Consider the following 25759-nt stretch of genomic DNA (forward strand, 5'->3'; position numbering starts at 1 on the left):
TTTTGCCTCTCCCTCCCACCCTCCCTATCCCACCCCTCTAGGTGGTCACAAACACCGAGCTGATCTCCCTGTGCTATGCGGCTGCTTCCCACTAGCTATCTATTTTACATTTGGTAGTGTATATATGTCCATGCCACTCTCTCACTTCGTCCCAGCTTACCCTTCCCCCTCCCTGTGTCCTCAAGTCCATTCTCCAGTAGGTCTGCGTCTTTATTCCTGTCCTGCCCCTAGGTTCTTCATGATCTTTTTTTTTTTTTTTTAGATTCCACATATATGTGTTAATATACGATATTTGTTTTTCTCTTTCTGACTTACTTCACTCTGTGTGACAGACTCTAGGTCCATCCACCTCACTACAAATAACTCAATTTCGTTTCTTTTTATGGCTGACTAATATTCCATTGTATATATGTGCCACATCTTCTTTATCCATTCATCTGTCGATGGACACTTAGGTTGCTTCCATGTCCTGGCTATTGTAAATAGAGCTGCAATGAACATTGTGGTACATGACTCTTTGTGAATTATGGTTTTCTCAGGGTATATGCCCAGTAGTGGGATTGCTGGGTCATATGATAGTTCTATTTTTAGTTTTTTAAGGAACCTCCATACTGTTCTCCATAGTGGCTGTATCAATTTACATTCCCACCAACAGTGCGAGAGGGTTCCCTTTTCTCCACACCCTCTCCAGCATTTATTGTCTGTAGATTTTTTGATGATGGCCATTCTGACTGGTGTGAGATGATATCTCATTGTAGTTTTGATTTGCATTTCTCTAATGATTAATGATGTTGAGCATTCTTTCATGTGTTTGTTGGCAATCTGTGTATCTTCTTTGGAGAAATGTCTATTTAGGTCTTCTGCCCATTTTTGAATTGGGTTGTTTTTTTTTTGTTATTGAACTGCATGTGCTGCTTGTAAATTTTGGAAATTAATCCTTTGTCATTTGCTTCATTCGCAAATATTTTCTGCCATTCTGAGGGTTGTCTTTTTGTCTTGTTTATGGTTTCCTTTGCTGTGCAAAAGCTTTTAAGTTTCATTAGGTCCCATTTGTTTATTATTTTTTTTATTTCCATTTCTCTAGGAGGTGGGTCAAAAAGGATCTTGCTGTGATTTATGTCATAGAGTGTTCTGCCTATGTTTTCCTCTAAGAATTTGATAGTGTCTGGCCTTACATTTAGGTCTCTAATCCATTTTGAACTTATTTTTGTGTATGGTGTTAGAGAGTGTTCTAATTTCATTCTTTTACATGTAGCTGTGCAGTTTTCCCAGCACCACTTATTGAAGAGGCTGTCTTTTCTCCATTGTATGTTCTTGCCTCCTTTATCAAAGATAAGGTGACCATATGTGCGTGGGTTTATCTCTGGGCTTTCTATCCTGTTCCATTGATCTATATTTCTGTTTTTGTGCCAGTACCATACTTTCTTGATTACTGTAGCTTTGTAGTATAGTCTGAAGCCAGGGAGCCTGATTCCTCCAGCTCTGTTTTTCCTTCTCAAGATTGCTTTGGCTATTTGGGGTCTTTTGTGTTTAGAAGGGACCATTCTTAATCTGATGAAGAGCACCTATAAGAAAGCTGCAAGTAACTTCATAATAAATAGTGAAACACTTGGCGTTTTCCTAGGATGGGGAACAAGATGAGGATGTCAGCTCTCACCTAGGACACTCGTTTTGTAATTGAAATCGTTTTGAAATAAAAATACAAGGCATAAATATTGGAAAGGAAGAAATAAAACTACTGGTTTTGACAGAGGGTATAATTTTATGTAGATCACCCTTTGAAATCTACAAATAAAGCCTGTTGGAAACAATAACTGAGTTTAGCAAGACCATGGAATACAAGGTAAATATACAAAAATCAGTTGTAATTCCATATACTAGTAATAGAAATATGAAAAAATGAACTTTGTTAAAAAATACCCACTTACAATAGGATAAAAAGCCAAATACCAAAGGAGAAAATTTTTGAAAGATGTACGAGGTATCTACTGTGAAATCTACAAGATATTACTGGGAGAAATGAAAGACCTCAGAGAATGGAGGGCTATACCTTGTTCATGAATTGGGAAACTCACTGTTAAGATATCTATTCTCCACAAACTGGAGAGTTTATAGAGTCTATACATTTTTAGACTCTGTAGGTTATAAAGTCTATATATTCATACAGTCTCAATCCAAATCACAGGAGGAATTTTCAAAGAAGTTGAGAAACAGTTTCCAAAATTTATATGAAATTGCAAACGATCTACAATAGTCAGAGCAATCTTGAAAAACAAAGAACAAAGTTAGAGGAATTACACTGACTTGGTTTATAATAAGGCAGTAGTAATCTTGGCAGTGTGATATTTGCATGAGCATATAAGTGGAAAATAAAAGAGAGAAGAATAATAGACCCATATATATATAGTCTATAGATATTTGACCAAGGCACCATGTCAGTTCAATAGGGAATGAAAAGCCTTTCACAAAAGTCGCTGAAATAACTGTGTATCTCTATGGGGAAAAAAGAAAAGAGTCTTGACCTTTACCTCATTCTATATACAAATATTAATTCACAATGGACCATAGACTTAAACATAAAAGCTGGAACCATAAGCAGTTTATAAAAAGACATAGGAGAATATCTCCATGACCTTGGAACAAGCCAAAAAAATTTTAGGACACAGAAAGCACTGACCTTGTAAGAAAATTTGATAAATTGGATGTCATCAAAATTTTAAATGTCTGCCAATCAGTAATACCATTGAAAAATGAAAAAGTAAAAACCTAGGAAATTCTCACCTTACATCTCTCTGAAAAGGAACTTGTATCCAGAATATAGAAATAATTTCCACACATCAACAATGAAGGGAAACAACACCAATTAAAAAATGTACAAAAGGTTTTACCTTCCCTGAATGATACATGAATGCTATGTTGTGTGGAAGTAATGCTGGCTGACTTTATTGATATGAATTCCAAGATTGGACAAAACCAATCCACAGAGATAGAAATCAGAACATTGTTTGCCTTTGAGGAAGGAGAGGGATTGACTGAGAAATGGCAGGAGGAATCTTTCTGGGGTGAAGGAAATATTTCTATCTTGTTTGGGGTGATAACTACACAGGTAGGTATGAATGTCACAACTCATCAAACTTAGGAGCCGCATTTTATTGTACGCACGTTTGACTGAATTCAAAATAATTCCTTGTGATTTTTATAATTCACGGGAATTTTCACCATGATCATATGGTAGACACTCAACAAGTTTGACTGAATTCATTTTATTCACAGGATCTTGTGTGGAAAGTGAAGCATCTATTACTCTCACTGTACAGATGAGGCACAGACTTAGAAAACAAACTTATGGTTACCAAGGGGAAAGGTGCAGGGGATAAATTGGGAGTTTGGGATTGACATATACATAGCACTATATTTAAAATAGACAACCAACAGGGACCTACAGTATAGCACAGGGAGCTCTGCTAAATATTCTGTAATAACCTAAATGGGAAAAGAATTTGAAAAAGAATAGATACATGTATATATATAACTGAATCGCTTTGCTGTACACCTGAAACTAACACAACGTTGTTAATCAACTATTCTCCAATATAAAATAACAATTTTAAAAAGATTTAAAAGTAAAAAAATAAAATAGGTCAACAATTGTTTAAAAAAAAGAAGAAGAAGAAACTAAGAGAGGTTAGTGGCACTGCTGGTATGAGAAGCCAGGTCTTCTGGCAGTTCCCCAACCTCTCTGTGAGTGTAGGGCTTGGAACCCTGGGCTATCGGAGCTGAGAAAGCCCTCACAGCTCTTCTTCTCCATCCTCCCACTTTTCAGTTGCAGAAACTGAGGCCCAGGGAGCTCAACTGGCTTGGGAGGTGGAGGGTAAGTTTAGGACGAGGAGTGAGGGGGAAATGAGCTGAGCAATGTCAGAGTTCTTCCCAAGGCCAGCCCTGTGTGCATTTTCTGAAGGGCTTCCTCTTCCTTCCGAGTTCACACTGTGGACTCCAAACCTCGTAGGTAAATATGGAGGTGCCTTGCTCACCTGTGTAGCTCCCTCCCCAGTCCTTCCTCTCCCCACCCCTCCCAAAGAGATACTCAGCACACATCCAGAAAATGTAGGTATTTGTTGAATACTTGCAAAGGAGCTAATACTATTGACAATTAAAATATATTTTAAAAAGAAATATGGGGCAAATTGAAAACAAAGTTAATACGGAGGCAGGGAAAAGATTATTATAAATTCCCTGTTATAATATCCCATATACTAGCTGTAGAAAGAGCCCAGATTTGCCTCTATGCTTTTAAGTAGCTAATGTAAAGAAAGAAATAAAATCAGTTCCAAAATGTCCCGTGTTCATAAATCAAAAACATCTCTGTCATTCTAAGTGGTAGTGAATCTGGAGAGAATGTATTCCTTAGAGGCCCAGACTGAGGGAGAACATGGAATATAATACAGATTAGAAGAAAGTGTCTTAACAACTGTAGCCATTTATTAAATTTATTAAATTTTATTTCCCATTTGATTAGCACAGAAATAAAGGATTTTGATATGATTATTCTCATTTTACCTAAGGTGACTGAGTTTTTGAGAAGTTAAGTAACTTGCTCATGGTCACGTAGCTAGCAGAGGATGACTGTTGATTCTGAATTCTATGATGTTAATCAATCAACTCTACAGCCTCTTTTTCATTGGCTACATTTTTAGTAATTCGACAAAATCAGATATCACCACATAAAAGCACAATAATACTACCAGGGTAGGGTAACCAGACTTAGCATATAAAAATACAAGACCCCCAGCTAAATTTGGATTTCAGATCCTTTTCAGATGAAATTTCATTCTCTGAATTCACCTTTAACTGATGTCTTATATTTTATCTGGCAATCCTAATCCAGGCTGTAGAGATTTAGATTTTAGGGTACCTAGAGGGATGGGTAACTACAGACCCTTTAGACAGCCTTACGGAAATATGACTTCTTTTCAGGCAAGATTCTGTAAGGTATTAAATAACAGGGAGTTCAAGATTACACTCCCTGTCAAAGGTCTGGAGTTCAGTTTTCTTGTTCAATTAAATATAAAATCATAGACTTTACTAAGCAGCTTAGTTGAGGATAGGACCTCCATCCACTTGCAAAATCTGAGCTCTGACAGGACTCCCAGTCTGAGGGTCCCTCAGCCTTAGCTCTGATGGGCTCTGAGGCCCCTGAGGGTGTGTGAACTCCAAGGAACTGATGGGAGTGGCCTTGACTGTGCAAATTAACTTCAGTTTTACTAAAACACTTCTGCCAAAATGCCCTACTTATTTCATGGAAATGTTACAACAAATTTGTTTCTCAAATTAAAAAAATTTTTTTAAATTAAATTTAAAAAAGTTTCTCAAATTAAAAAAAAATTGTTTTAATTGGAAGATATAAAGTATAATGATATGGCCACTGCAGAATTACTTATAATGATGATTATTTAAATTGGACACAACTTAAATATCCAACAATAAGTAATTAAGCGTGTCACCTGTAGCACAACCATGAGCTGGAACGCTATGAATATTTTAAAACGTTAAAATTTAAATGACTTGTTAAATGCTCTTATTATGATTTTAAGTAGATAAAAATGTAAAAACTACATGCTGTGTAATCTCAGCTATATAAATGGTATATTTAAGTATAAATTAAAATTTCTTAAAATGCAAATTTACCAAAATGTTTAAAAGTCATAATCTTAGGATGATGGATTTATGAATAATTTCTGTTATTTTTTCTCTCATACTTTCCGTTCTTTTATAACTTGTAACGTGAGAAAAGATATTTCTAAAGAGAATAAAAATATATTAAAGAAATTTTAGAATTAAAAAAACTTAAATATAATGATAATTGGGTAATTGGGTAAGGTACTCCAACCAAATGGACAGTATTGATATGATAAAACTTAAGCATCTGATCAAATAAAATCTAACACATTCTGGCATTGGGAACAAGATTTAGTACCAGCGTTCTGCTTGAAGGGATCTGAGTGTTCAAGATCACATGAAAATTTAACTCTAAAACTTTCAGTTTGATGTTCAACATGTAGAATATCGACAAGGAATAAGGAGAGAGAGAACGAGAGAGAGAGAGAGGAAGAGTAGTGAGAAGATGCTGGGCCACGATGGAGAAGGACCAGCCACGAGAGACGAGGGAGGGGATGTGAGGTGGAGACAGGGAGCTTGAGGATGAAAATCTCGGGGTATTTTGCATCCAGCCAGAACCAGGGAAATGGAAGTAAAGTCAGTGCATGAAATCCGAGGTCTGAATACCCTCGATACTAGTATTTCTGGAGCCTCAGCCCCCAGTGTCTGGTACAGCCGCGTGACCCAGCTGGGAGGGATTTGGATCCCCCAAACGCAGTGCGTTAGCCATCAAAGCAAGCACTGCTGCCCCTGGGCGCTCGAGGATGCCGAGCGGGTAGTCTTTCTTGGAAGTTTGCTTAGCACCGGCATGTGGTACCTTACGTGCTTCCAGAACTTGGAATTCAGGGACTGTTTCTTGGCCACGAGGTCCTCCCTCCACTTGATGGTCCCCTGCACTTCGACGAGGTGCTTGAGGGAGTCCTGAAGCTCCCCGATCTGCAGTCCGCCGGGCGGGCACAGCGCCTCCATTTCAATAAGGATGGCCTTGGAGTCGTTCTGGATGAGGGTGTTGTGCAAGGCGATCTCCCACTCGTAGGTAAACTCCTTGCTGTGCGTGACCTCAGGAGTCAGAATGAAGATATGCCGCCTGCTCTTCTGGATGCTGGTTTCCACTGTGGTGGCTACATCTAGTGATAAAAGGCACAGCGGAAGGGGTAAGAACACACGCAACCCTTTCACGGTGAGAATATCAGCCCCAAGCCCTCTTCTCTCCCAGGCAGAGCAGTCCAGAGTCCTTCAGTTCAATGGGAACGTAGAGATCTGTAGCAGGAGACCTCGAATTCAGGTTCACTAGCTAGCGATACATATTATCTTCTTAGAATATTAGCTTACATGTTGTAAAGGGACTTAGGATTTTAACTCTCATATTACAGAACATTCCATGCAAATGCAGGAGAGCACACGTTCTTCTCAACACACATGGTACATTCTCAAGGTTAGATTATGTGTTGGGACACAAAACAAGTCTCAATAAATTTAAGATTGAAATCCTATCAAGCATCTTTTCCAATCACAATTGTATGAAATTAGAAATCAACTACCAGAAGAAAGCAGGAAAAATCACAAATATATGGTGGAGAGCATGCTGTGAACACCCACTGGGTCAATGAGCAGAGCAGTGGTTCCCAAGGGGGGAGGTGCAGGGAGGGCAAAATGAGCAAAGGGGGCCAAATGTATGGTGATGGATGGAAACTAAATTTTTGGTGGTGAGCACGCTGTAGGTTGTACAGAAGTAGAAGTACGTTGTACCTATGAAACTTACATTAAACGAATGTTACCTCGAGAAAAATAAATCTTAAATAAATAAAAAGGGACGGTGGGGAGAAAAAATAGAGTGCAAACTCAGGAACCCTTGCTTCTCTGAACTGACTAAAGTCTCTAGGGAGTCCTGGATCCGCTTCATCCCCTAATAGTCTCTGTTTTAGAAGCTGATTTGATCCAGACTAGGGAAATCTTAAGGAACATCAGATCCCCTCATCAAGTCAGTGTTTATGGATTGTCAACTCCATGGTGACTTCACTTAACTTGTGGGTGGATTTAGAACATGTAAAACACCCAGCTCTCACGGCAAGGAGGGGACAGCATCATTAAGGAAGCACAACCATGAACAAAACAACTCAAGACATTCTCAGGCAGTGGAGGCTAAAGACTGCCTGTCCACATGGTCTGAAACAGGAAACGAATGTCGAATAGTGCCCGACAGAGACCTTTTGTCGGTCAGGATCCTAGCAAAAAGCTCGGCACTCTCAAAAGCACTGACTAAAGAGAGTCTAGTGAAAGGACAGTTTATAAAAGATGTGGGCAGAGCCCAAGGAAATCAACAAGAGATGGTGCAGAGCCCCGCAGCAGGTGATGTCAGGGAGCCACAACTGCCCTCCAGGTGTGAAGGGAGGGGAGCGGTCACGGAGCCCAAAGCAGGTACGTGTCTGAGGACGGCCAGCTGACGGGAGCCAGTGCTCCAGCAGAGAGGGGCACAGCTACCCAGGGGGCCCCAGCCAGAGGGAACAGGGAGGCACCCTGCCCTCCGAGCACCTGCCAGTACCTCCCATTGGCCAAGCCCAGCGTGGAGCAGAGAGCAAGGGGGTGATGGCTTCCATAAGGATCAGCCACCAGGCCACTGGATGGAGGAGGGTGCAGAATGAATTTGAAGGAGCAAATGGAGAGTAATCGTCACGGGAAGAAATACACTGCATGGGCCAGCCATGAACTTTTTCTAAGGGAAGAGTGAAGTTTGGTGTTGTTTTGTTGGATTTTGTTTTACTTTGGTTGAGGTAAGGTCAGAGGACATACTTGAGAGAGGGGGAGGTGGGAAACTTTTCCAAATGAAAAACAGCACGATAAAGGCCACACAAGCTTGAGCACCAGCGAGCTGGCACTCACGTTTGGCTGGGGAGAGGTGTAACTGGAAATGAGGTTGGTGGACCTAAGGAAGAAGAGATGGAGAGCATGTAGCACCTGGTGTGACATCACAAACAACTGGAGTCCCTGCAGCCTCATAAGCAGATGTGTAACAGGCAATGAGCATCTGAATACCATGACATTGCTCTCGACTTGCAGGGGTAGCCAGTGGGGAGAGCTGAAGGAAGAAGAGAGCCTTGGGAGAGACGTGGGTTATGTTTTCCTGAATTGCGCTCTATACATGTCTCCCAAGCTGGTACTAGGCCATTAACATTATCCAAATATTGCGGGATAAACCAGATTCACCTGTCGTGTGTACGTTTGATTCCATAGACACTTGAATCCCTCTTTGCGGTAGGAATGCCAGGTTAAACTCACAGTCTATTAAACATTGACTTTAGAGGACTTACACTCATGATGTCCCTGCCTTATTCATATTCCACACACTTCCTGGTCCCTGAGGAATTTGAGAAGGGCTAGAAGGAGGGTTCCTAGATACTTGACATAAATATGGAAGGAAAGGGGAATGACTACTGAAATGCTGGAATTGTGACCCAACTGTCAAAATCACATGAAACCAACTAGGAATATTAAGAAACAGAAGACACAATTCTATCTGTTCTTGTGAAGACATCAATTTGCAAATGTTTCACCAATATAAGGAAAATCATAAAGACTTTGAGTCCTTTCAAATATTTTAGCCAGTGCCTCTGGATAGTAGAACAAAATTCCTTGGATTTCAAGCCCTCCTTCAAATCTTCTAGAGGGACTTCAGAGATGTCAGTTATCCTAGTGGTGGACATGGGGAGTGAAGTAGGGGCTGGACCCTACTAAATCCACAAGCAAGGATGCCTTATCCTGTCTTCATATCACTGACACGACTGTGAAGACCTCAGGATCAGGGTGGTGATGGGGGCAGGAGAAGCAAAGAGTAAGTACCTCCTTCTTCTGGAGAAATATTTAAAAGCTCTAGTCTTATGGCCTGGAATAATGATTGCAGCTCCTGATGAAGGCAGGGATAAGACCACCTATTACTTACTTAGCCTTCTGATGAATGTGAATTTCTGTCCCTGATGGTTGTTGATAGTTTTACCTTCTCCAGGGAGCAGATCTCTCCCGTAAATGTATAAGTCGTAGCCACATTTATTTTCAAGAACGTCAGGCAGAATCTGGTGAACAAAGTACTCCACAGAGCTGGCCCCCTCTGGACTGTTTTTGCAGTTCCGTGGATAGATCACGTAAGCATCATAGATCTTCCCATCTGAAGATGAGAACAAGGAACACAATGTTATTACTTGGTCCTCAAGAATTCTCATTTGACTCTTAGTAGACATTCTTCAGGGAGTTTTATGGCTGTTGGTGAATGTATCTCATCCCCCCAAATACTCTAGAATCCAGAGACGATGACAACAATCTACTGCCACAAAATGTCATCAGGAAACCAATCTTAGACCCAAAGTTCTCCTTTTTACTGTCTCAGACTGAATGATAGAAAACAGGCAAGAGCCTGACCAGTTTAGTTCAAACTATATTGTCAAGTTTGATTAATAATCTATTAATAAGTATTTATACTCATGGCTAAGGGGCTTTCTGCTGTGCTGAGCAGATCTCAATTTTAGCTTTTGTTTTCCCCATGGGGAAGTGAAAATGCTAAAGGGTAATTAATGGTGGCAAAAGAGTAGAAGTTTTTAAGGGATCTGAATCTCCCACAAATCAAATAATTAGCTCTAGTTGAGTGACCCATATGGAAAATCTAAATTTTATCTGCCTCTGAATGAAAGAACGGTGTTCATATTTAGCAGGCAGCACTGTCTTCTTTCATGGGTATACATATGTAGGTAGGTAAGACTCTTTATGGAACAGGGTTTCTGGTAAAACACACTGCATTCTGATGGACCTTTCTAACCTGTTCACATCTGGAAAACAGGAACAATTTTGTTAATGTTTTGACTTCCATAAAGTTTTCCCATTTTCCAAAATGCCCTTTCTGGGCTTGGAGCAGATTCTGCTACTGGGGATTTAGTAAGAACAGCAATTCTACGAGGGAGAAAATTGGAGCTGTTGAGATGAAACTCAGAACCACAAGGAGTGACAAGGCAGGATGGAGAGTGTCCTCTGAGTGGACTCAAAATGATTTATTGCTAATATGCTAGCAAGCAAAAGGGGATCTGTGTTTGGTAGCATAACTATTAAGAGATTATTCGATAAACAACCAACAGCCATTATAGAACCTTTTCTTTTGAAGAAAACTTGAAACTTGCCACTCACCGTTCCTAGTTTTGTGAGGTCTAGCTATGTCTCTCCAGAGCAGAATAATCTCAATCCAGAATGCTTTTAGAATTATCACCAAGACATTGATTAGCAAGAATAATATGCTCAATCCTGCAAGCACGTAGTAGGTGATTTGTTGATCCGCTATTCAAAAGACAGGGGGAGGAGAAAAATGATCATTATTACTCCTAAAACAGGAGAAAATAAACACATACATGGATGCTGGCTTCCCCTGGGAGTATGAGAGATTTATACAAGGGATGCCTACATGGCATTTTCATGGCTGTTTTAAGAATCAGTAAATTAATGTTTAGTGAGCCCCTACTCTGTGCAAGGCACCAGGCTAGGCATTGTAGGGGATTTTCAAAGCATAAGAGGAAGACAGACACATGTAAACTTAGCTAAGATTGGAAGTGAAAGCATTAGTTTTAGCTAGCAGAGGTTTTCGGAAGGTGTGTTCACTCCATGCTGGATTGGGCAGTGAAGGCTTCCTGCAGAATAAGGTACCTGGAGGATGAGTAAGATTTAGATAGCTGCAAAAAAAAAAAAGTTTGGGGAATTACTGGAACATACAATTGGAATGGTGGCTCTAGGGCTAGGCTCTGATCAGATCTGAGGCTCCAGCTAAAGCAGTTTGTCTCTCTCCTGGTCACGAGAGCCATTGAAGAGTTTTGAGTGGTTCGTTAACGGTGCAAGTGGTTTTCAAGCAAGATTAATCTGATGGTAGTGGAAGTTTTGTTTCCATGACCCACAGGTCCTCGGAGTAGAATGGGATGAGAAGTTACTGCAGTATGGGGGGTGAGAGATGAGGAGGGGCCAGATTCATGTAATAATGAGAGAGGAACGGACAAACCTGGCGTTGGCGGCGTTAAAGAGAAAGAATCAACAGGTCTTGGGGACTTATTGCATCTGGGGTTGGTGGCACAGGAAAGCAGGGAAGAAACAAGAGCTATCTAAGTCTCTAATGTGTATTTGATGAAGTCAAATGACTGGGTTTTAGGTCCTAAATAGGCCCTGTATTTCCCTTCTGGTGAACATTATTTAGCCATCACTGAACTTTTATCCTTACTCATTGCTTCATAACATATGTATATATGCAAGATGGTCCCCGTATTTATTGAATCAGATATATACAAATTGAATGTAAGAACTGTGCTCATCAATAGTATTTTTGGCTGTTTTAAGTTTACTTCCCTCCTTAGAATCGTTAACTATCCCATCTTACAAATAGTCCCACTTAAAGATAAATGTGAAAAGACTCTCAAATGAGATTTGGCTAGATAGCTCCCTTTTCATTTTCATCTGATCTCAAAACACAGGCTCCCAGTTTTGCCATAGAAAATCCCTGGTCTGTATTTGCAAATTCCTTCATTAGTTCATCAGCTCCCTGAGTATCCACACTATGAAATCAAGAATGACCAAGGTGGGGACTTCCCTGGCAGTCCAGAGGTTAGGACTCTGAGCTTCCACTGCAGGGGGTGCAGGTTCGATTTCTGGTTGGGGAGCTAAGATCCCACGTGCTGCATGGCATGGTCAAAAAAATTTTTTTAATAAAAAAAAAAATTAAAAAAAGAATGACCAAGGTGAACCGATCCAAAACTGAAAATTGTGAGTGAGCCTAGCATCTGCACTGTCATCAGTTTAAATGATAAGTACTCCCTAAGTGAATTATTTCAACAGGATTCCTTTCCAGGTCACTCTTTCTAAAAATCCTATCTGGACGCATGCCGGGAATCCCTATTTCTTGTGAAGTACTTATGCGTGTGACTGGCTAACTAGAAGAAAGAAGTTAATCCAAGACATTAAGGCGAGTTGAAGTTCATTATCTTCCTAAATGTTAGTTATTTTATAAATGTATAAGTAATCCTTGTACGTGTTGACTAAATACTGAATACTTTCTGTAAGCAGGAAACACTGCTTGCCTTTGAATCCTGGCTCTGTAACTGTAGCCTGGCCAATTATTCAACCTCTCTTTGCCTCAGTTTCCTCGTCTATAAAACTAGATGATGGTAATAGTCTCTTCATCGTGGATTTTTGATAAAATAAATGAAAAATTATATGGGAAATAATGACAGGTCCTGGTACCTAGGGAACAATGAATAAATGTGTACTACTATTATTAATAGTAGTAGTATCAAATGTTTAATGATATTTAATAATATGGGGACACAGGCTTTTTAGTTTTTGTTTTTAAAATTCAGGACAATGTGTAATTTCTTTTATTGTATGATTAGAAATAAAGGAATTCATTGTGACCACTGAGAGAAGTTGTAACAATTTTTGTTTAATTAACATAGTTGTTGAGACAGAGTATAATTGTGTTGCTTTGAAGAAACACAGGTGAAAGGTAGCATATACAGATGAATTAGAAGGAACAAAATCACCAAGTACATGTAACATGAAAACAATTCCAATACACAGGTACCCGAAGAACGTTCATATAATGACGTTGTGAGAAAAGCATGGGGATAAGGACACCATGGCAGTGCTAGGGGTGGAGGTGGCTTCCTCTTTCCTACGGGATCTTCCGTGCCCACCAGAACCACAAATGTCACCCTAAGATGACATCTCAACAGGGTCTACATGTCCTGGGGTGACACAGTTATAACTGGCAGAATCCTGGCGACCCACGGAACATGATGGCATTTAAAATCATCTACAGTAGTCATGATTCCGCTTGTTTTACAAAAACTTGCAAATCCGTGGTTAAAGCTGAATTCAAACAAGAAAAATCCCAAGCACCCCCTCAGGCAGAGACTAAAAGACCCTATCTGATTGGTGGTCTGTTTTCTCATCTCTCCCAATCATGTTGTGCCTTTGTGGGTTTATCCAAATTAATCTGGACTATACCCCACTTAGGGGTATAAACTAGGAGCTTACCTCTCCCTATGACTATGTGACAAACACATTAAATAATTTCTACGTAGTGGTACATGGAGTGACAAGTAAAAATATCAAAATTTTCTCCCCACCCTTTATTGCACGGGATTGAATGCTACATCTAACCAACGGGGTGTCTTGATCTGGACATGCAAACAAGTGAGGGAATTGACAGGTGGTCAGGAAGGAAAGGTTTGTGAAACTACTTTTCTGCCATCATTGTGCGCCCAGTGATATAGGGAGGGAGTGGAAGGAAAATGCCTTTGTGCCCGAGAGGAGGGGCGCGTCCTCACGGACTTGTTTAACGCTGTCTGGATGTGCTGACGATGCCAAGCACAGTGAATGTGGCATGGCTTCGTTTTTGTCTTGACTTCTCTACACACAATGTGTCCTCCTGTTGCCTACACCCAAGACAGATCTTTTCTCCACCTGCCTCCAGTTTATGAGATGGACCACTCTGTCTTGATGGATTCCCCTGGAGCCACACTCCAATACACTGTTCTCTAAGAATATGATTCGGCTTACAGTTGTGAACAGCAAATTCAGGCGACCAAAGTCTCAGAAACATGCCTTACTTGGATTTTTCCTCCTCAGTCTTATGGTGTGCATGATCAGGCCACGGAAATTCATGGCCAGACAGTCGTACTTCAGTGATAAATCCTCTTCTTTTACATCCGCTATTCTTAACACGGCGTTTAGGCAAGTCAGCTCACTGCGAGAACTAGGAAGACAACCTGTTACTTTCAGTGCGTATTTTGCAGTTGCAAACCGCGTGCGAAGGGAAGGGGATGCTTTAACTGAGATTGAAAAATACCTTTGATCTTGCTCTTGCAACACTTGTATTCTTGCTTCACCGAAGTTCTCAATGTTGCTTCTGTTAACCTGCCACAGGACGTCAGCCATGATCTGAGAGCCTTTCCCAAAGCAAGCAGAGCACCTTAGGTCTGCTGGTTTTCCTAGATGAGAAGGAAAGAGATTCACCGATAAAATTCAGTTCTGCAGAGAGGATTTAATTTCATTGCATGTGAAAAAAAGTCATTGAACGTCTAGTGTGTGTCATGAATGGATTCCCATTTCCTTTCCTCATCTTCAGCACCTTCCTCCTTCTCTGCCCTCGCTTTGCCACCTCCTCCGTCTCCCATCATTTTCATTCCACCCACAGTTCAGGCTGAAGCTCAGCCCCCTCTCCCCTCTCCCCTGCAGTGGAAACTATAGAAGCTTCACCAATGCCACGTTATAATCTAAGATTTCCCCTTACTACGCATTGCCATTTCTTTTCCTTTTTTTTTTTTAATTGGAGTATAGTTGCTTTACAATGTTGTGTTAGTTTCTGCTGTACAGCAAAGTGAATCAGCCACTTGTATATATGTATATCCCCTCTTCCTTGGATTTCCTTCCCATTTAATGGCTGTCTTCCACTCCTTTCTTCTCCTATGGAACTCCCTTCATCTCTCTGTAAGCTACCTTTGTCAGTAAAACCGTTTCACCTGAATCAGCCACAATCCCACTGCTTAATCGTCCAACAAGAGCCTCTCCGCTCCCACTCCTGTAAATTTGAGACTTCCTCCTTTCAGAACTAAAAGCTTAAGGGCTGATTCCTGCCTTGGGTTGGGCACTCAGCCATCCTTTACTGAGTTCTTAGTCCCCGTGTCAAGAATTAAGCATCTGAAGAGGGATGAGGAGCTTAGAGTCTCCAAGGAGGTGACAATGGTATAAGCAAATGATCAGAACACACGGTATTCTAGTGTTTTAATAGAAAGATAGACAAGTGGCATGGGAATACAGAGGGAGACATCAGGGCAGGGAGCAGGGCTGGTGCTGGTGGCCTTGGACTTGACCAGATGCTGGCTCTCATCATGCTCCCTGGCAGTTAAGGAGGCTGGCAGGGGGATTTCACGGAGGAGGGGATACTTGAGCTTCGTGTCGAGGGATGGGAAGGAGGGCATGGGCAAAAGCAGGGAGGAACGTGGAAACCCTGCAAAGCAGTAGAGCAGCTCTGAGGCAGTCAGTGTGGTTTGCTTTACGTGCTAAGAACTTTGATTCTGACCCCATTCTCTCAGGGAACCAGGAAAAGCAGAGACGGACAGAGGCGTACAATCTGGGTTCTCCTCCTTCTGTCAGCATTTATTCCCGCCACATCCTTGGGTATGTCATTGAGCCTCTCTAAGCCTAAGCAGCCACAAGGATAAAGTGGGGACGATATCTACCTCCTTGGATAGTTGGATAGAAGTGAGAGGGAAATGAGGCAGCACGCATGAAAGCACCAAAATAAATAAATAAAATAGAGCAAAGTGCAGTACAAATGTAAGCGCTGTATGTTGTTGTGACCACATATTCCTAATATTAGCAAGGGCCCAAGGTGGGTGTTTCCAAATATGCATCTCATTTAATCCTCAAGATCCGCTATGGTAATAGCCTGACCCCTGCTTGGGGAATTCAGAACAGGGGTCATATGGAAACATTTTCCAGACAAAACATTTACAGTATTCTTAAAGTTTTCTTACCAATTTCCACTTCCTTTGTTTCATTCTGTGGAGGGGCTATAATTACTGGAAGCAAAGAAAAGCTTCGCTTATCTGAAATCAAAGACAAAAAAGAGAATATAAATATTAGGCAAGCATTGGGTGGTCATCAGTATAAAGCTTGTATTTTCATATTTCTATCCTTTTTCACAGTGATGTTTCTTGGATTTTTCTGATTGTGATCCATGGCAACAAATACACACACACACACACACACACCCAAAACAAAAACATTCAAGCAATGCATTCTCTTACTACCTATGATGTTTTCTGATATTTTCTATTCTCTTTTTATCATTAAAACAAATGCCATCCAAAGCATTAAATTAATTGCATGACGTAGCAACTGTCAGAAAACCACGATTCTATAGGATAAGCATAACGAACGCTACAGGGAAGAGTTCAAACGACTCCTGAAAGTGATAAACACATAAGTCCACACTTCTGCTCACAGCTTTCCACCAGTGTGGCCCACCCTATCAGGAAGTTCAAATTCCTGTAGCACTGACGCCTAGACACAGTGAACGCACGGCTGCATTCCTGCACCCCTTGATTCTCATTTATTTCGGGATGGTGTGATTAAGGACCACTGCAGGTTTTGATGTTGAACACTGAGAGGTACTAACACAAATGTGGTCCAGCGATGCTTATTTTACAGCGGTGGGGCACTGGAAAACTACAGACAAAAACTCTTCTCCACTACTGCTCTGCCTTGAGAAATCTGCCAGACATACAGGTCCTGCTTCATCTACACCCATAGATCAAGCTCTGCTAAGGAGACCCCAACTCTTTGTAGATTTAACAGGCTTGACTGTGAAATCTCACCCCTGATGGACTCTTATAGAATTTAAAGTAATTTTGAAAAAAAAAAAGTAGAATTAAATGACCTACTTAAGGTCCTGGATGATGATGAAAGCATTGCAAATCAAGATTGAAAATCAGCCAACAATATCTATGTATCTCTTTATAAAGCTTCTCACTCAACTTCTAATCCGGCTAGTTATGTTAGAGAGGAAATAGATTTTCCTCTATTTACAGAACCTCTGACAACAAATTGGGAGAAAAAGAGTTAATCTTGCTCTCCAAATTGTTGTATTGCCATTCAAAAAAATGTTAGGTTAGCATTCAGATCACATTATCTTTGAAAAATTAAGCCATAGAGGAGAGAACAGATGTGGCTTTGGATTAGCAGCGTTATTTCCCTCCAAAATGTCTTAGATCTTGATAGTGCATTTAGAAAATCTCTGCGTCACATTAGAGAATACACGTAAGATAAGATGAGTCAGGAGGAAGTTTGGGGAGGAGCGTGAAGTACCGGCAAATCAACAAGAAGGACACAATTTCTGTCACATTATCTTTTTTCAAGTGTTGCATTTTGTTAAATTCAGTAGCTTACCAATAACTGTGAATGACCTGGTTGCAGTCACAGTATAATTGACTCCATTTTCATTGTGCGTAAATTTGCATGTATAATCACCAGCGTCCTTGCTGTTTGCATTGTCAATCTGCAAAAATGACTTGTGTGCTCGGTACCTGGATCCTTGAAGAACTTCACAATTCTGAAATGAAAAGTCCCAGTCTACATTCAGTAATTCTTTACTTCCACCTATTTTGATGGTGTAATTTTCATCTATTTCCCGCATGTTTCCTTTTACCTTAAACCACTCCACAGGTGCTGTCCAGTTGTAGAGGTCAATTGTAGGACAATATATTCTGGAATTTTTTTCTGATCCAGATGTTGTTGAATATATCAGAAAGTCTGGAATATCACAACCTGGTTGTTTTTTATAAATGGTGACATTCACATATCCAGTCTTATTGGAGGTAGGACTATTAAAATAAATCAAATAATTTTTAAAAAGTCACTTAGCATTATGAAATAACTTAACCCAGCTCTAACTTTTACTTAATATTGCTTTTCTTCCTAAAACAACTGACAGATAGTGGTTCTTCTTTTAAAATAATCATTAAAATCTAGAGTTTTAAATGCTTTTTGTTACATTTTAGGTAAAACACAACCCCTACAGTAGCCTTTAAAATGACTCCCTCGGGGCTTCCCTGGTGGCGCAGTGGTTGAGAATCTGCCTGCCAATGCAGGGGACACGGGTTCGAGCCCTGGTCTGGGAAGATCCCACATGCCGCGGAGCAACTAGGCCTGTGAGCCACAATTACTGAGCCTGCACGTCTGGAGCCTGTGCTCCGCAACAAGAGAGGCCGCGATAATGAGAGGCCTACGCACCGCGATGAAGAGTGGCCCCCACTTGCCGCAACTAGAGAAAGCCCTCGCACAGAAACGAAGACCCAACACAGCCATAAATAAATAAATAAATAAATAAATAAATAAATAAATAAACCCAAAGTTAAAAAAAAAAAAGAAGAAAACTCTTTCCGTTTAAAAAAAAAAAATGACTCCCTCACCATTTCTGTGTACACTGTATGCGCTGTAACACCGAGACCTGATGTTATAAAGATAATTAGTATTTATTAAGAGTTTACTGTGTATCATTCATTCTATTCTCACAACCACGCTTTGAAGTGGGTTCTACTATCACGTGTATTTTACAGATGAGGAAACAAGGATGGAGAAGTAACTTACCAGCAATGCACAGCTAACTAGTGACACACTGTGACTTTGAAACTAACGCTGTCTGACCTCAGAACCTAGGCATCTAACTGTACCCATCTTGCCTTTTGACTTAGTTCATCTGACATCTTGTACGTACCAAACAGGCACAAAATCACAAGAGGTGGCAATTTACGTGTAGAGTAAGGGACTTGTGGGCCCCCAGTCTCAGGTAAACTTCTTGGGCTTGCCCCTCATGTGGTAGGCACAGATGACCCCCCTTTTACACCCATCGTAAGCCTCCTGACGCCCCACATCTAGGCTGTTGGTTTGTTCTGATTTGGAGCCCAACGTGAGCGATTGCTCTCAGTTTTCCTGGTCACTAGAAAAGCGAGGTCTTTTTCTAATTGGGCTACAAATTAAGCCCTGTCATTATACATCCAGAGAGTTCACCGTCACCTAAAGCCCAACCTGATGGTGTTCCTCAGGTGCTCTTTTATTCCAATCACTTTATAAATTCAACTGCTGCAGAGAGGTCTAGAAAGAGAAGGGAAGTGAGGCAGCTCAGACTATCAACTCTTAAAGACAAAGGAGGAGGACTGGATAATACCTTCTGATAATGCAAGTATAAAATCCGGAATCCTTGACTTTGGCTGGGAGAAACTTAAGACGTTCCCCTGAGGCAACTACACGACTTCTTCTCTGGGTGGTAATACGTTTGTTGGTTTTTGAGTAATACCAGACCACAGGGTATCGAGATTTTTCTTGTCTGGGACATCTCACAATTAAAGCCTCATTTTCCAGGCTCCAAGACGATTTGCCTGCAAATAAAAAATATATATAAATATCATCCTGAAGTGATCATATAAAAAGGATTACAATTTCTGTATTCTAAATATCCCCTTCTAGGATTAAATTTAGAAACTGGTCACACTTTGAGAAAGAATAAGTAAATGATCTAAGATCTTTTATGAAATATTCTAATGGATACACAGATTAGTGATTTAATTTGGAGCTAGATCCTTCACATTGCTCCAAAGGAAAGCAGACATGTCATCTACACAAAGCATGTTGTCAGTCAACAAATGCTGTCAGTACCTTCTACGTGCAGGCACTGTATTAAATTTTGACATATTTGAATATGTAAAATTAAAATTATGCTATATTTGTTATGAAGAATTTGTCCTGATAGATTGGTGATGAAGAATGACTATAGAACATAAATGAATTTTCTAGGTTACCATTCAGCTAGAGCAATTGGAAGCAAGCAATTTAAAACTAGGCAAATGTTCTTGGAATTACTTAATTAAAAAAAATTTAAATGTCAGTTCAGAAGCAATACTTACTAAATGTAGCTGATGTGGAAGGTATGAGAATTGTTAGAATTACCAAGACCCAAAGTCTCATTCTCAGTTTCTCAATGTAGAGCAAGTGTTGGTGACCGATTCTCAAGATGATTCAAGTCAAATCTGTGACATACGATGGTGAAGCTCCCCTCTAGGTGGTTGATGGTATTCCCTAAGATTTATAGTTGGAAAGAGTTGTCAGTATCTCCGACAAAAAGATACCAAAAAATAAGTCATACAGAATCACAAGCAAAATATTTACAGCCATGACTTTTACTTGCTCAATACCTCCCAGGAAAATTATTCATGAACAGATCTTTAATATGTACAAATATGTATAGGAGCAGACTTCAGACATGCATCATTACATTTATTCCTACTGGACTTTTGGACCACGCAGGGCTTATGACAGCCATGCTATTTCACTGTCTCGTGAGAATGTACTGAAGCTAAATTAAGAGGAAAGAAAATGGGTTTCTATTTTTGAAAAAAAAGAAAATTATAAAATTCAACAGACCTTAGAAAATACAATATTATAAATGCAGATATGAAACCCAGACATCCACACGGCTGGCAGCTGTGTGTACACACACATGACTCCCGCCTGCCCTCAAGCACACAGGCAAACAGTCATCCCAAAGCAACTAAGGAATATAGGAAAGAGATGGGTAAAACAGTCATCAAATAGTTGCCCTAGACACTATACCAAACCCTCAGAAATGTGTCCCTGCCCCTGCTTATCCCCAAGACTCACCAAAAGCTTTCTAAGAAGAGTTGAAGGTCTGTGAAAAATAATGACATACTTTTTCTTTCAGCAAAAGGATAACTTAACTATATCATTTTTTTCTTAAAAAGTCAGGGGAGGGATGGAACCAATACAGAAACTAACAAGCATAGAATGAATACAACAAGCCTTAATATATTTTAAGAAAGCACATTTCCTCTAAACATGAACTGTTGATACTTTCCTTATTACATGTCTGGAAAAGTTTTTACTACAAATTTTAGATAAGTAATTGATGCTTACCCAAACTGAAGGGCAGGAGGAATGAATTTCAAGTGAATAGTTGCCAGCTCTTGTAGCTCCTTCCTTGCAGACTACTCACATGCACTCTCTCTTTTATTTTAAAGGGGAGATACTCAAAGACGTCCTTCAACTCACCACTCCACCCACCCTGAAATTTGATTTCTAGCCAAAATTCATGACTTGTTCAAAAATGCTGGTGCATCATGTACCAAGAACTCTGACCTTGGTACAGAAATATTTAAATGTAAGGACAACATTGAATAATCCTTTAGAAAAAGTAATCAAATCATCTCCCTGTTTTAGCATCAGTTACTCAAGCTAATGCTTGTTATTTATCGCACTGATATTATTACACTGAGTTCCAAATGATCTGGAAATCTTGGGGCCTTGAGACTGCTCTTCCAGATTCTCCTTGACACTTCATTTGGCAGACACTAGTTAGGAAGGCGCGGCCAGTTACAGCAGCTTTGGTGCAGAGAGTTTCAAAAGCAAAATGGGGGCAAGCAATGAGAAGTAAACAGGACTTTATGGGATTTTGCAAATGTTCTGTTTAGGGTCCAGAATTGACACAGTCTCATCCAAAAACAGATTCCAGATCCTCAGATTTAAGTCCCTACAGGGCTCTTGGATGGGAAAAAGAAGTTTTTCTAAGGAGTTCAGAGAAATAGAGGGAAGTTTTGAGTATGAAGGCTGCCTTAAGGGGAATGACAAGGAAAATCATAACCCTCAACTCCTGGGCTCCACGTAAAACAAATGCTAACCGCAAGATTTGCTTTTAGCTCTGAATAACTGGTATGGCTCAATCATGGGTAAATTTGACTTACTTTAAAAACTCACCACATCCCAGAAGGATTCAGGGACTAATTCCAGACCCGTACAATAATATAACAACAAAAGCTAAGCCTTCTCTGGAACTCACTCTATGCCAGATACAGTTCTAAATGACTTCCATGTATTAACTCCTTCATTCCCATAACCACCCAATGAAGCAGGCGTTACCATTATTATGGCCATTTTACAGACAAGGACACTGAGACACGGAGAGGGTAAGCAAACCGCCCAAGTCATGTTATGCTAAGAGGAGGAACCAGAATTTGAACCCAAGCAGGTTGGCTCCAAAGGCTAGATTCCTAACCACTAAATCATCCTGCCACCAGGTGAAGAATGTTAAGAGAGGGGGAGCAGCCAAAGAATAATTCTAGTAGGTTTTTGGAACCAGTTGACCGTACCGTCCCCCTCCCCCCACTCCCCTGTGGCTGGCAATGTTCTTGAACAGGCGTCTCTATCTGCAGGGACACCAGTCATGTGCTCTCAGAGGAAGAGATGCAAAGTCTTGTCACTGCTGGGAGATTCACCACCATGTTTGGTGTCACTTCAAGGAATTAGATCTGTTCATTGCTATTCTTGACTTACTTGTCAAGATCATGAGTTTTGGCACTGAGACCACAGTCAGGAGCAGGCAACACTGGAACAGTGCCCAGGGCACTGTAAGCTCTAGATAACATTTTTTTAATTAATTTTTTTGGAGTACAGTTGCTTTACAATGTTCTGTTAATTTCTACTGTACAGCAAAGTGAACCAGCTACACGTATACACATATCCCCTCTGTTTTGAATTTCCTTCCCATTTAGGTCACCACAGAGCATTGAGTAGAGTTCCCTGTGCTATGCAGTAGGTTCTCATTAGTTATCTATTTAATACATAGTATTAATAGTGTATATATGTCAATCCCCATCTCCCAATTCATCCCACCCCGCCCTTTCCCTTTTGGTATCCATATGTTTGTTCTCTATGTCTGTGTCTCTATTTCTGCTTTGCAAATAAGATCATCTGTACCATTTTTCTAGATTCCACATATATGTGTTAGTATACGATATTTGTTTTTCTCTTTCTAAATAAAATGATACCAACTTGAACATTCTTACACTTGAATACGAACTTATATTTTGTACCCTAAAACATCTTAAAAATTTTAAATTAAATTTAGACATTTATTCATTTAGATGAGGCCATAGTTACCTTGATTTCTTAGTTTTAAATAAGGTTTCAGTTAGAGTTTTAATATCATAATCATGACATCTTGCAGAAGCATTTAATAAAGTCTAGCTATTATGATAAACAAAAGCTATTGTTTTAATTCAGTCCATTATTCAACAATGAAGTCCTTTCATTCAAAGTAAAATACTGCATGGTACTTTCAGCATCATTCAAAGTTTACAGATTTAAATAAAAACCCAAGGACGAGACTGGTTAAATAATTTGACCAAGCTCACCCAGTTGTGGCTGGGTTTGAAACCAGACTTGCTGAACCTCAAAGACAAGGCATTTTTTTTCTAATATCAACTAAAAAGAGAGAGAGATTAGAGTGGTAAACCTTTCCTTCTTATGATTGTGACTGGGAGAGTAAACAAAATAAGCAGCTCGAATTTCCTGTAAGCCTCTTTTCTGTAAAGAACCAGACAATTCTGGCTTCTAACCACTCTGACACCATCCAGCGTAAAAGTATAAGTTTATAATAACTTAGCAAGACAAGGGCTTCTAATAAATAACTAAATCCAAGATCTTGAGCAGCCATGAATTTTGCCAAGTTAAGCAGAAATCTTCCAGTGCCTGCTGGTTTCATTGGCAGATATCGACTTTTTAAGACTCCTCAGAATTACTCTTCATTTTCAAAATTAATCTAACCTAATTTGGTCATAAATTTTTTTCTGGTTTTGGGGTTACAGTTTTGAAATCTTGCATGTCCCCACATATAATCTAATTCTCTGACATTTCCACTTACAAATAAAACCTTTATTGCCAGAGGAACATCTAGCTGCTTGCACCCAAGTATTTCATAACTTAGAAGATATCCTGTGAGGCTTATTCATTTGTTTTGGCCGGTGTCATAGCTAAATGGAAATATGATGTCTTAACACACTGCAGAGCTTGGCCATCGGTAGCCTGGGCTTACCGTAAACATGTGAAAACCAGGAAATATTTGTCCTATTAAACTTTTGTGTATTTAAGTGGGTCAGGTTCTCACTCAATAATTCTGACGATAAGCAAATGAATTTTTTCCCCCCTCATTTCATTAGAGAGCATTTTAGACACCACTTTCCTTCTGTCTTTCCTGATGAAAATGTGCATAAAGCCTGTGATAGATGGGGGCAGATCCTGTGTAGTGTTAGGTGGTCTGCCCTGCATCTCCAGAAAAGGCTCTGGGCCCAGTCTACCCACTGTGTCTCCTTTGGTTACACTTTTATCTCTTTGCTGCTTCTTTGCCATACTCCAAACTCTTGGGGCACTCAGCATTTATCTCCTTCCCTCCATGCTTCTTTTGGCCTCAGCCAATTCTCCCCTTCAAAAACTAGAAGCAACTGGTATATATTCAAAGACAAACTGGAATTAACTTTATATCTCCAGAACTAAACTGGAGATATAACCCTCCAAGCCTCCTCTGCTCCCTCGCTCCTAAGAAAAACTTCTCCCACAATCTTCCTTGTCTCAGTGACGGCAACTCCATCTTCCCCCTTGAGAGTTGCTCAAGCCAAAACTCTCCATATATGATTGGCTCTCCTCTTCCTCATGTATCAGGACATCTTAACAGTTTCATCTTCAAAGTACATCCTACCTACAATGACATCCCCCATCCCCCCAGCCCCACCTCCGCGGTCACCTCCTCATCCGAGCCACCATTATCTCTCACCTGGATTTTAACAATAGCTTCTAACTGTTCTCTCTGCTTCCACAAGTGCCCCTCTTCAGACTATTCCTGATGCAGAGACTCCGGAGATCCTGTTAAAACCTAAGTCAAATCATGTGCGCCTCCACTTCACCCAGAGGAAAAGCCAACACCCTTACAGAAGCTACGGTGCCCACATTATCTGAGGCCACCTGGGTCCTCCTTTCCAATCCTGCCTCCTGGGTCCTCCTTGAATGTACAGCCAGTACTCTGCACTCACTCTTCCTTCTGTCTGGACGCCTCTTTCCAATTACCTACAAGGCTAACTTTCTCACCTCCTCAAAGTCGGTGCTCCTATGGCACCTTCTCAATAAGACTTAGCCTGACTATTCAATTTTCTTTACTTTTTTTTTTTTTTTTGCTGCTGAATAATTTTTTTATTGATGTTAAATTCACATAACCAAAAATTAATCATTTTAAAGTGACAATTCAGTGACATTTGGTACATTGACAATGTTGTGCAACCAACACCTCTATCTAGTTCTAAAACAATTTCATCACCCCAAATACCATGCAGAACAAAGGAAGACAGAAGTACCTGCCCATGTGGAATTTGCAGCCCAGTGGAGGAGGAGGATGACATTTATATAAATAAGTAAAATTATTTATAAAAGGTTTTACATGGTGATACATTCAGAGAGAAAAAGAAAGCAGAGGAGGGAAGTAAGGAGGATTGGAGAAGTGTGCAGTTTTAGGTAGGGTGACCTGGAAGGCCAACTAGGAAGGTGGCATTTGATAAACAGCCGAAGCACAGCCCAGGCAGAAGCACGCCTGGTGTGTCCGAGGAGCAGCAGGGAGCCCTGTGACTTGAGTGGAGAAAGACGGCAGGGAAGTAAGAGCAGGTCGGAGAGGTCTGGTGACCAAATGGTGCAC

The 25759-nt window shown here is 40.4% G+C and overlaps 1 protein-coding gene and 1 long non-coding RNA gene across 4 annotated transcripts in view; one reads left to right on the forward strand and one right to left on the reverse strand.

Annotated features, from left to right (window-relative positions):
- The window catches only part of LOC309643597, a 153975-nt gene that overhangs the window by 67020 nt on the left and 61196 nt on the right, over positions 1-25759 (forward strand). The gene's annotated exons all lie outside the window — the stretch shown is intronic.
- The window catches only part of IL1RL1 (interleukin 1 receptor like 1), an 82736-nt gene continuing 62806 nt past the window's right edge, over positions 5830-25759 (reverse strand). Inside the window, exons 3-12 of one of the 2 annotated variants that reach the window (XM_082426399.1) lie at positions 20136-20307; positions 19400-19610; positions 17882-18056; positions 17623-17785; positions 16209-16280; positions 14519-14660; positions 14280-14425; positions 10822-10968; positions 9647-9814; positions 5830-6782 (exon numbers count right to left, since the gene is read on the reverse strand). In XM_082426399.1, the coding sequence (XP_082282525.1) occupies positions 6385-6782; positions 9647-9814; positions 10822-10968; positions 14280-14425; positions 14519-14660; positions 16209-16280; positions 17623-17785; positions 17882-18056; positions 19400-19610; positions 20136-20196 (1683 nt within the window). In that variant the 5' untranslated portion in view covers positions 20197-20307 and the 3' untranslated portion in view covers positions 5830-6384. Of the gene's footprint in view, positions 6783-9646; positions 9815-10821; positions 10969-13826; positions 14426-14518; positions 14661-16208; positions 16281-17622; positions 17786-17881; positions 18057-19399; positions 19611-20135; positions 20308-21162; positions 21201-25759 lie in introns of those variants that run through there. The other variant, XM_082426398.1, reaches the window with a different exon arrangement.

The sequence above is a fragment of the Balaenoptera physalus genome (assembly GCF_965194825.1).
Source record: "Balaenoptera physalus genome assembly, chromosome: 15".
NCBI classification, from domain to species: Eukaryota; Metazoa; Chordata; class Mammalia; order Artiodactyla; family Balaenopteridae; genus Balaenoptera; species Balaenoptera physalus.